The sequence below is a fragment of the Scyliorhinus torazame genome, chromosome 4, assembly GCF_047496885.1.
Source record: "Scyliorhinus torazame isolate Kashiwa2021f chromosome 4, sScyTor2.1, whole genome shotgun sequence".
Lineage (NCBI taxonomy): Eukaryota > Metazoa > Chordata > Chondrichthyes > Carcharhiniformes > Scyliorhinidae > Scyliorhinus > Scyliorhinus torazame.
This window is the reverse complement of record NC_092710.1, coordinates 314,683,013-314,695,430: the sequence shown is the minus strand read 5'-3', so window position 1 is coordinate 314,695,430 and position 12,418 is coordinate 314,683,013. Positions and strand designations below refer to the sequence as shown.

The 12,418-nt window shown below is 47.2% G+C and overlaps 1 protein-coding gene across 1 annotated transcript in view; it reads right to left on the bottom strand.

The window, feature by feature from the left end:
* Positions 1-2,950: 2,950 nt before the first annotated feature.
* The window catches only part of ttl (tubulin tyrosine ligase), a 61,619-nt gene continuing 52,151 nt past the window's right edge, over positions 2,951-12,418 (bottom strand). The window contains exon 7 of the mRNA XM_072500112.1: positions 2,951-3,745. Coding sequence (XP_072356213.1) covers positions 3,625-3,745 — 121 coding nt within the window. The 3' untranslated portion in view covers positions 2,951-3,624. The remainder of the gene's footprint in view (positions 3,746-12,418) is intronic.

The window sequence follows — 12,418 nt, the reverse complement described above, 5'->3', positions numbered from 1 at the left end:
GGCCAGGTGGACCAACTCATTTGCCCTCCCATCACCCACCCCGGCACGGACGCCCTCCCCAACCTCCACCCCAGCACGGACCCCCCCCCAACCTCCACCCCGGCACGGACCCCCTCCCCAACCTCCACCCCGGCACGGACCCCCCCCCCCCCCCCCAACCTCCACCCCGGCACGGACCCCCCCCCCCCAACCTCCACCCCGGCACGGACCCCCTCCCCAACCTCCACCCCGGCATGGAACCCCCCCCAACCTCCACCCCGGCACGGAACCCCAACCTCCACCCCGGCACGGACCCCCCCCCCAACCTCCACCCCGGCACGGACCCCCCCCAACCCCCAACCTCCACCCCGGCACGGACCCCCTCCCCAACCTCCACCCCGGCACGGACCCCCCCCCAACCTCCAACCCGGCACGGACCCCCTCCCCTCCCCTCCCCAACCTCCACCCCAGCACGGACCCCCCCCCCCCCAACCTCCACCCCGGCACGGACCCCCCCCCCCCCCCAACCTCCACCCCAGCACGGACCCCCTCCCGGCACTCCCCCGGAGCCCAGCCTACTCTAACCACCCCCCCCCCCCCCCCGCCGCGCACACACACACAAGCCGAGACACACCTCTCCTCACGCAATCAGTCTGCGGCCACGCCATTTCCTGCCCAGAGCCAACCCCCCAGGCCGTCACTCACCTCCTCGCTGGTCGGCGTGAGCCTGGCGCACCGGGTCACGCCGATGAAAAGGAGGTTTGATTGACGTCGACGTGAACGGTCATCACGTCGACGGGACTTCGGCCCATCCGGAAGGGAGAATATCGGCAGGCCGAAAATCGGCTGCCTTGCGCAGACCCGTGACATTCTCCGCGGTAGCGGCGCCATTAACGCCCCGCCGACTTTTCTCCCTTCGGAGACTTCGGCGGGGGCGGGGGCGGGATTCACGGTGGCCAACGGCCATTCTCCGACCCGGCGGGGGGGTCGGAGAATGACGCCAATGCTGTTAGGTATTTTCGACATTGTAAATTCTCCCTCCGTGTACACGAACAGGCATCAGAACGTGGCAACTCTGGATTTTTCACATTGCAGTCTTAATATAAGCCTACTTGTGACAATAAAGATTATATTATTAATTGTCTAATTTTGTTTCTCTATTTCATTTTAATGTTGTAACATTTGTCACCTCGTAACCCACAATAAAATCGAGCTCAAGGTTATGAAAGTACACAAGGCCAGGGTGACTAAGCTCTCAAGAGGTTACTTTCCAAGCATAATTAAAAATCGACACAGTAGAGATTCGGAAATGAAAACAAGATGATTGGTAATTCTGTTTATTCCTCATGATATTGTTTTGAAGTTAGATACCAAGAAACATGCACTAATAGCAACATGTTATCACAATAATCTGTCTATGATGAGTGTGACATAGGATAACACTTTACAGTGCATTTCATAGAGAATATTCTCGGGGAAAGATCTCAATTGGAACAGCACTCCAGAACTACCCTGGAGTAACAACCAGGTTGTTCCTGACAGACAGTAACATGCCTTCATCCTCAGTAATGAACCGGATTTTACTCATGAAAAGGAAATAGAACCATAAATACTAGAACAAAAAAAAAATTTGACCTATAAAAATAATCATGGACACAATAAAATAACAACAACCTGGACACAGACAGTCAACTTTGCTGAGAAAAGAGGGCGACAGGGTGGCACAGTGGTTAGCACTGCTGCCTCACGGCACTGTATGGCCTCGGGTTCGATCCCGGCCCTGGGTCACTGTCCGTGTGTAGTTTGCACATTCTCCCTGTGTCTGCGTGGGTCTCAACCCCCAACCCAAATATGGTTTCCGGTTTCCTCCCACAGTCCAAAGATCTGCAGGTTAGGTGGATTGGCCTTAGTGTCCAAAATTGCCCTTAGTGTTGGGTGGGGTTACTGGGTTATGGGGATAGGGTGGAGGTGTTGAGCTTGGGTAGGGTGCTCTTTCCAAGAGCTGGTGCAGACTCAATGGGCCGAATGGCCTCCTTCTGCACTGTAAATTCTATGATAATCTATGATTGATCTAGGACAAAGGTTCGGCACAACATCGTGGGCCGAAGGGCCTGTTCTGTGCTGTATTTTTCTATGTCCTATGTGCAAGTTAGGTGGATTGGCCACGTTAAATTGCGACAAAAAATAATTGGGTACTCCAAACTTATTTATTTTTTAAATTTAGGGTGCCCAATTCATTTTTTTCAGTTAAGGAGTAATTTAGCATGGCCAATCCACCTAACCAGCACATCTTTGGGTTGTGGGTTCGAAACCCACGCAAACAGTGGGTTTGTGGAGAATGTGCAAACTCCACACGGACAGTGACCCAGAGCCGGGATCGAACCCGTGACCTGGGTGCCGTCAGGCAACAGTGCTATTCACTGTGCCACCGTGCTGCCGAGAACTCTAAATTTATGTTAAAAAAACTTTGCAGGGAAAAAATGTTTGAAAACCATACATATGAAATATCAAAATTATTTTCCTAACTTACTGAACAAAAGAACAATTAGTTTCAGAGAAGTGGTCAGTTTCCGTGATGTACTGATATAATCTGTGAATCAGGACAAAATGCATTTAGTGCATGCTACTATTTTCCAATTTATGCCACATCAATCCTCGTCAGCTGTATGCACGCTTTTATAGGATGCAAACAGAATAAACTAAAAGTTAACAGTGCATTTTATTCTGTAGTGATCCCAACACAAATGGCAACCAAAGAAAGGCAGTAAAGGAGAGAAAGGATTCTTCCCCCTTCATAAAAATTTGCATCTTTAAAATATCATTCCTTCCCACCCTTGCCCTGCAATTTCTCTCAGAGGATTGAGTCTTTGCCATATAATAAAAACAATATGCAGAATCCTTTGCTTTCTTCACGTCCACATTAGCCGCATTTCAAAGATCAAAGAGGAGCACTGAATATACAGATGATCTGAATGAAAGCTGTGCATGACAACTTTCGTCCATGGTTTCTGAGCGCTGAGTATTCATGATTGGGAAATGCACTACTGTACTTGTTCTGAGATGTAGATTAAAGAGTTGGTTTGGGCCTTACTGTGTCACAGTGATATCCAACTCTATGCACCATTATGTGTGATATTAGCAGAATGCAGCACATTATGGAAGATGTCAACACATTTTATGTGTAGTAAAATGTCAGCATTCAAGTTGAAGTATTATCGAGTACTTCTAAGAGCTCAGAATAGCACTTCTAAATCGCGTAATCCACAAACAGATTTTGTCAATGCATGACCCCTGCTAATTGTAATAAACAGCACATTTTTGGAGCATTCCTGCAGTTTGAAGCAGCATGTACCAGTTTACAGCAGCTCCCATTGTCATGCTTTGATTGCAATTTTCGAACAAGAATTTCAAAGCTGTACACCTGGTAAATTGCTGATTTATACAAGTGACCAAAGGTATCTAATAATTCCACAACTTTCATAATTATTGTTCATCATGAATGCGACGGTCTCCTTGACGTCTGAGGGCTATGTGTTGAGGTTATATGCATGATTCACAGCGCTCAGTTGATACTGATACATATAACTTGTCAGATTGTGAACTGAAATGGAGATGGGAAGAGGAGGAGGAGAACACAAGACTCCGTTAACTTCCCAATTTGATGAAGACAGACTGTTGGCTCGGTTTCTGTGGTAAGTCACTTAACGGAAAGACGGAGGAAATGGCTACATCCACAATTCCTTGACAAAGTTCAGCGTAGAGCCTCCTGAAAACAGCAAGAAATGTTTTAATGTAAAACCTTTGCGCAACCTCTGTTCAATTCTGGTCGCCACACTACCAGAAGGATGTGGAGGCTTTAGAGAGGGTGCAGAAGAGATTTACCAGAATGTTGCCTGGTATGGAGGGCATAAGCTATGAGGAGCGATTGAATAAACTCGGTTTGTTCTCACTGGAACGAAGGAGGTTGAGGGGCGACCTGATAGAGGTATACAAAATTATGAGGGGCATAGACAGAGTGGATAGTCAGAGGCTTTTCCCCAGGGTAGAGGGGTCAATTACTAGGGGGCATAGGTTTAAGGTGAGAGGGGCAAGGTTTAGAGTAGATGTACGAGGCAAGTTTTTTACGCAGAGGGTAGTGGGTGCCTGGAACTCACTACCGGAGGAGGTAGTGGAAGCAGGGACGATAGGGACATTTAAGGAGCATCTTGACAAATATATGAATAGGATAGGAATAGAAGGATACGGACCCAGGAAGTGTAGAAGATTGTAGTTTAGTCGGGCAGTATGGTCGGCACGGGCTTGGAGGGCCTGTTCCTGTGCTGTACATTTCTTTGTTAACCAAATTCCAGTTACTGAAGCAAAAGCGAAATACTGCAAATGCAGGAAATATGAAATAAACTCAGAAATCGTTGGAAATACTCAACAGGTTAGGCAGCATCTGTGGAGAGGGAAACAGAATCATAAACCTGAAACATTGGGCGGGATTCTCCGGCCGCGTCCGCCCGGCGATTGGAGAATCCCGCCCAAGGTCAATGGAGTTCTAAGTGGCTCGCCTGTGGCGTTCCCGCGGTGGGCGGAGCGGGGGAATCCAGCCCATTAATTCTGTTTCTCACTCCACAGATGCTGCATTACTGAATATTTCCAATATTTTCTCCAGTTACTTAAAAGGTTAATCTATCCAAACGATGCTTGTTGTACTTGAAGTAGTTTAGATCAGATACGTAGTTGCAATTCTTTATAGTTGCTCTTGTAGAATTGCAAAGATTATATAAGCATCAAGAAACGCACACAAACGACCTCCCTCATTAGTGCAGGTGCCATCATACTGCAATGTCGATATGAGACTGTTCTAGATACTGTGATAAAAGGGTGGCAGTATCACTCAGGTTGATCAGATTCACTCAAGCGACAGCTGCAAAACAGCCTATAGCAGGCAATCTCACAATACTTGGCCTTCACAGTGTGTGTACTGGAACTCTAGATCTAATCTGAATTTCCATTTGTAGAAGGTCCACTGGCCTCTTAAGAACTTGTTTGAATATCGTGTGAAAACCATGACTCTCAAGGTGGCTAGATGTAGCTTCGCTCCAAAACCTATCCAGCCAGGAAAGAAAACTTTGTGCGTCTATCCTGTTTCACTATCTTCGTTGGATTCTTACTGGCCACAATACACGGAGAATTGAAGTTAGGGTTGACTTTTTAAGCTACATTACAACAGTGGATACACTTCGAAAAATGCTTTATTGGTTGTAAAGCACTTTGGGCTTCTTGAGAGAATAAAAGGCGCTATGTGGTACAAGTTCTTTCTTTCTACATCAAATAAACTTAACTGTCTGGCTGTATTCAAAACTCAGGATGAGGCAGAGATGAGTAGTTCAGTACATCTATAAACGATGCTGTATATCGGAGGGAGATATTCGCCCATCAGTAGCCTTTCGGAGATCATACATGGTTTGATTTCTGACATCATGCTTGGGTTGGAACCCATCTAACTGATTATTCAGAACATATGGCACAAGTCAATCAGTCAACTTAATTCAGACAATCCATGTAACTGACAATGTGAAAATCTGTCCCTGTAGTTGAGTAAATTATTAGATTTTAAAAAAAATCTCAGTACATCTACAAAAGATTCTAAATAGTACATCTGAGGCTGATTCACTCCAATTAGCAGTCAGTATGGGTGCACAAAGTTAACCGTGGGACTTTATAATATGAGAAGTGTTTCAAGAATCAATTTTTTGTTGGAAGATTCTTGCTGCAGGGACCTGCACTCTGCAGGCAAAACGGATATGTCCAGAAATTGCCCCTTCTTTTGAATAAAGCATGGGCGACAATAACTCCCTGCTGCGTTCGCCATGGCAATGTCTCGACAAATCAGAGCCACTTTGCCAATTAATCAGCACTCCTTTCCTTATGCAGTATAAATTGCTACTCCTATTGAAATTTGGCATTCCTGGGGCTGTTCGGAGGAGTGCGAGATGAAGCTTCAACAGCATATCTCTTTTTCAGCAATAATATATTATATGCCCAGATGACCATAGGCTGCTCTCTCCTTTGAGGGGGGGGGAGCTGACTGGTGGCGATTTAACCCGAGGATCACCACACCTCAGACGAGGGGAAAAGTTGGGAAGATGGGCCTTCATCGGTGGGCGGCACGGTAGCACAGTGGTTAGCACTGTTGCTTCACAGAGGCAGGGATCCGGCTTTAGTTCTCCGTGTCAGCGTGGGTTTCCTCCAGGTGCTCCGGTTTCCTCCCACAATCCCGTAAGACGCGCTTGTCAGGTGAATTGGACATTCTGAATTCTCCCTCAGTTTACACGAACAGGCACCGTGGTGAGTGCGGTGACTGGGGATTTTCACAATAACTTCATTGCAGTGTTAATGTAAACCTACTTGTGTCACTAATAAAGATTTATTATGATTATAAATAAAGATTATTAACCTCAGCCGATATGGTAATTGACCCCGCACTGCTGGCCTCGCTCTGCATCACAAAACCAGAATACACTGACAAAGGGTTTCTGTTTGAATTCCCAGCCTCACTACATTTATCTAGAAATTAGGAAGGTAAAGGTTCACTCCCAATTGTAAGTCCACGTCAATTGTAAGTACCAAATTCATTTTTTCCAATTAAGGGGCAATTTAGTGTGGCCAATCCACCTACCCTGCACATCTTTGGGTTGTGGGGGCGAAACCCATGTAATTACGGGGCGAATGTGCAACTCCACACGGACAGTGACCCAGAGCCGGGATCGAACCTGGGACCTCGGCAGCATGAGGCAGCAAACTTGTTAAGTCCACTTGTGGGAATGGACAATATTGAAATCAGCGACACCACCCAGTGTCATCAACGCACAAATGTTCCCAGTTTCTATTCCTCACCGGCTGAAACTGATGTCCAATTTCAACAACCCTATTGATAAAACTGATGTTTAAATATCAAAGAAAACGGCGATACAAAATTTAGCATCTTTAATGGGATATATTTCGGACACATTAAGAACTCAGTTTTCAACAACCGGTGGCAGCATGTAGGAGGAGGCTGTGCACTAGGTAGCTTCTGTCTTTGATTTTTAACCCTTTTTGCTCGGTTGCCAGCATTTCTTGGTGGATAAATTCTACACATATGAAAGTAGGGGGAGCCTATTGTTGAAGAATATCAAAAGAGGCTGGAACTAAGAAGTCTGCAAGCTTAAATTCTCCAACTGACTCGAAGTTTCACGTGGTCCCTCAGCAGGGACGATGGCGGCGATGGTTCCAGCACCTGCGGCCACCCCGATCACGACAGGCATGCTAACTGGGGTGCCGGCTACTGAATTGACAAGTATTTTGAGGGGCAATGGAGAGTGACGTTAGGGCGGCATGGTGCCATAATGGTTAGCACTGCTGCCTCGCGGTGCCGAGGACCCGGGTTCGATCCCAGCTCTGGGTCATTGTCCGTGTGGAATTTGCACATTCTCCACATGTCTGTGTGGGTGTCATGCGAAAGCGCCTTTAAGAACTGGATGTTTAGGCAATGTGCCTTTAAGAAAACAGTGATGTGATAGAGTGGATGGAGCCCAGTTCAGGTCAGCCATTTTGCAGGTTTTTTGTTGCAGTTTAAAAAGCAGTGTGTGTGGCTGTGTGTTTCCAGAAAGCTGCAAGTTTTGCAGTTTAGTTTTGCATTTGGAGAAAGCAGGTTGTGTGTGTCTGTGTGTGTCCAGAGAACTGCAGGAAAAAAACAAGGTACTGGAGCTAATATATCTCTGCCATTCTACAGAAAGTATATATATCTTTTAACCTGATGTGATTCTGTTTAAAGGTGCTAAGTCTCTTGGAAGTTTGAAGGAACATTTTAAGGAGTTATTTACTGTTGCAATATTTTCTGAGTTATCTTTGAAGTAAGGTGTGTTAAGAGATCCAATGTTTATTTAAGATGTTAAGTTGAGTTCATGGAATAAACAGTGTTTTGTGTTTAAAGCCCACCTGTCCATAATTGTAATCCCACCTGGAGAAAAAGCTGTGTGCTCGGAAAAGCAACAAATACATTAAAGGGAGAGGTTGGTTGAACTCCATGATACATTTTGGGGTTCTGAAAACACCTCGCCCATAACAGTGGGTCTCACCCCCACAACCCAAAAGATATCTAGGGTAGGTGAATTTGGCACGCTAAATTGACCCTTAATTGGAAGGGGTACTGTAAATTTATTTTGAAAAAACTGGAGATTGACGTTTGAAACCCTCCATAAAACGATTTGAGGTGGCGCTAGGCCTGTTCGAGAAAAGTTGGACAGAACTTTGGAAGCTGTGAATGAGCTTGGTGAGGTGTTGAAGGGGGTGGAGACAGTTCTGTTGAGGCACAATGACCAAATTGCCTGGCTGGAGGCCTAGATCCTGTTGGTGGCAGAGAAAATAAGAGTCTGAGGGCAACAGTGAACGACCTGGAGAATCGGTCGATGAGGCAAAACCTCAGAGTCGTGGAGTTTCCAAAGGGGGGACAGAATCCTACTGAATATGTCTCACAAATGTTTGGTAAGATGATGGGGGTGGATAGACTGGCATCCCCTTCAGATCTGGACAGGGCCCATTGAACACTCCAGCAGGAACCTCAAGCGAATGAGCCACCACGAACAGTTATCGTTAGATTCCAGTAGAAGGAATGGGTCCTGAAATGGGCCAAGGAGATCCGTGATTCCAGGTGGGAACCTCGTTAGGATCTGTCAAGATGTTGGAGTGGAGCTTGCGAGAATGCGGGTGGCCTTCAATAAGGCAAAAGGAGCATTGTACAAAAGTGGAGTGCAGTTTGGAGTGGTGTACCCAGCGAGGCTACAAGTTACCTTCGAGCCAAAGGACTACTACTTCGGAGGAGGCGGAGGCCTTTGTTACAAAGCATGGACTGTGATCAAATGAAATGGGCTCTGTGGGGACTTTTATGGTTGTTGAGAGGAAGGGGTTTTGGGGATATTTTGTACATATTTATTACTTCTTTGTTCTTGGGATGGGATAGGAGTGTTTTGCATAAGTTGTATGGTGGGGACTGGGGGAGGGGTTAACTGTTCTGAGGGGTATTGTCTTTGGTAGGATTTTTGGAAATATATGACTCCCGGTGAGATTTAGATCTTTGTCGGGGTGTTAAATTTTGTTTTATGTTTTGCAGTTGAGACGATTAGAGGTATTTCTTATTTTCAGCCCTGGGTGGGGGCTACCTCGCTAGTAGTAAATTCTTAGCAAGCAAACAGGAGCGAGATGGGGAAGGGGGATGGGCTGTGGCCTGTTGGACCGGTTTTTCGTGGTTAAATGAGCCTAGCATTTTTATTTTGTTCGGGGTTGGTTAGGAGGGGGCCTTGTTCTTTGGTTAGTAACCAATATTTACATTTGGGTGGTGGTGGGGGTTAGTTTTCTGAGGTGACGATGGTGGGAGGGTGGGTTTGGCAGCCATTTTTGGTGGGCTTTGGGCCTACATGCTTTGGGTAGGTGATTGATAATCCCTCATGGTGGGAATGCCTGTGAGGGGGTGGGTGTTGGGAGGCCCATGATTCAGTTGGTTACTGGAACGGAAAGGATTGGGGGACCCAGTAAAAAGGTTGAGAGTTTTCCCTCACCTAAAGAATCTGAGGGCTGATGTGGTGTTTTTGCAGGAGACTCATTTGAGGTGAGGAACCAGACCAGACTACGGAAGGGGTGGGTGAGCCAGGTCTTTCACTCGGGCTTCAACAGTAGGGCCCGGGGTGGGGCAATTTTAATCAATAAACAGGATTTTTTTTTCGGCAGACAAGATAGTGGTGGACCCTTATGGTAGGTACATGATGGCCACGAGTCTTTGGCAGGTATGTTGGTGGCACTGATTAATGTATATGCTCTGAATTGGGACGATCCAGCATTTATTAGGGAGCTGTTGACTTCCATTTCGGATTTGTATACACACCAATTGATTTTTGGTGTGATTTAAATTGTGTACTTGATCCAAAGTTTGATCGTTCTTGGCTAAAGTCTATGGCTCTGTCAGGGGTGGTGAAGACCCTGTTACCATTTAAGGGACAGATGGGGGAGGGGGAACAGATCTGTGCCAGTCTATTGACCCGGGGGGAGGGTAAAGAATTCTCGGTCTTTTCCCCAGTCCACTAGGTTTATTCCAGGTCAACATTTTTCTGTGGGTAGGTTTCCTCTTCATTGGGTGACGAGGGCAGAGTAATCAACCATTGTCACCTCGGGCAGAGTATACAGCCATTGTCATTCTGGGCAGAGTATTCAGCCATTGTCACCTTGGGCAGAGTATTCTGCCATTGTCACCTCGGGCAGAGTATTCGGCCATTGTCATCTCGGGCAGAGTATTCGGCCATTGTCACCTCGGACAGAATATTCGGCCATTGTCATCTCGGGCAGAGTATTCAGCCATTGTCATCTCGGGCATAATATTCGGCCATTGTCATCTCGTGCAGAGTATTCGACCATTGTCATCTCGGGCAGGGTATTCGGCCATTGTCATCTCGGGCAGAGTATTCGGCCATTGTCATCTCGGGCAGAGTATTCGGCCATTGTCATCTCGGGCAGAGTATTCGGCCATTGTCATCTCGGGCAGAGTATTCGGCCATTGTCATCTCGGGCAGAGTATTCAGCCATTGTCATCTCGGGCATAATATTCGGCCATTGTCATCTCGGGCAGAGTATTCGACCATTGTCATCTCGGGCAGAGTATTCGGCCATTGTCATCTCGGACAGAACATTCGGCCACTGTCATCTCGGACAGAGTATTCGGTCATTGTCATCTCGGGCAGAGTATTAGGCCATTGTCATCTCAGGCAGCGTATTCGACCATTGTCATCTCAGGCAGAGTATTCGGCCAATGTCATCTTGGATCACGCCCTCGCATCTGGTGGATTTGGTTTTGGAGTCGGGCCCTGTTCAGCGCCAATTGTGGAGGTTAGATGTAGGGTTATTGGCGGATATGGGGTTCTGTGGATGCGTGTCTAAGGCCATTGAGGAATATGTAGAATTTAACAGGAAAGAGTCGGTCTCATCCTCCACGCTTTGGAAAGCCTTGAAAGCGGTTATTAGAGGAGAGATCATTTCACATAAGATGCATAAGGATAAGGAGGCAAGGGTGAAACGGCAGAGATTGGTGGATGGTATTTTGGAGGTGGACTGCAAGTATTCGTGTGTTCCTACCCCAGAGCTCCTGGCGAGCAGAACAAAGCTGCAGACACAGTTCGATCTGTTGTCCTTGGGAAATGAGTGAGCTAGTTGCAGCGGGGACGTGGGGGTCTTTTAGGAGTATGGGGAGAAGGATAACAGTCTGTTAGAGAGGTTGTCTGAGGCGGCAGGCAACCTCCTGGGAGATTATTCAGGTTAGCCACTCGATTAGCAGTTTGGTTAACGCTGCATTTGAGGCTTTTTACAATAATCTTTACAGGTTGGAGCCCTCGTTGGGGGACTTGAACATGTCGATATTTTTAGACAGATTGGAGTTTATGGTGGTGGGGAACGAGAGATGGGAGGTCCCGTTAGGCCCTGATGAGATTTTGATAGGTATTGGGCGGATACAAACAGCTAATGCTCCTGGGCCTGATGGTTTCCTGTGGAATTCTATAAGATGCTTGCGGATCAGTTGGTCCCGTTGCTGGTAGATATGTTTAATGATTCTTCGTCCTGGGATCCCTGCCTGCTACACTCTCGTAGGCTTGTATTTCACTTCTGTTGAAGAAGGATAAGTATCCCACGAAGTGTGGGTCATACCGGCCTGTTTCACTATTAAATGTGGATGCCAAGTGTTGGCGGTAAGGTTGGAGCCCTGGGGTGATTGTGGAGGATCAGACAGGTTTGGTTAAGGCCTGGCAATACCGGTGAATATACAGAGCCTGTTGAATGTTGTTCTTTCCCCGTCTGTTGGGCCCGAGCCAGAGGGGATTGTATCTTTGGATGCCAAGGAAGCAATTGATAGGGTGGAGTGGAGATATCCTTTTGGGCAGCACGGTAGCACAGTGTTTGCACTGTGGCTTCACAGCGCCAGACACAGGATTGATTCCTAGCTTGGGTCACTGTATGTGCGGAGTCTGCACGTTCTCCCTGTGTCTGCGTGGGTTTCCTCCGGGTGCTCCGGTTTCCTCCCACAAGTCCCGAAAGTTTTGCTGTTAGGTGAATTGGACATTCTAAATTCTCCCTCTGTGTACCCGAACAGGCGCCAGAATGTGGCGACTAGGGGATTTTCACAGTGACTTCATTGCAGTGTTAATATAAGCCTACTTGAGACAATAAAGATTATTATTGAAGTTCTAGAGAGGTTCGGTCGAGGGCCAAAATTGATTTTGTGGGACGGCACGGTGGTGCAGCGGTTAGTATTGCTGCCTCACGGCGCTGAGGACCCGGGTTTGATCCCGGCTCTGGGTTACTGTCAGTGTGGAGTTTGCACATTCTCCCCATGTCTGCGTGGGTTTCCCCCACAACCCAAAGATGCGCAGGG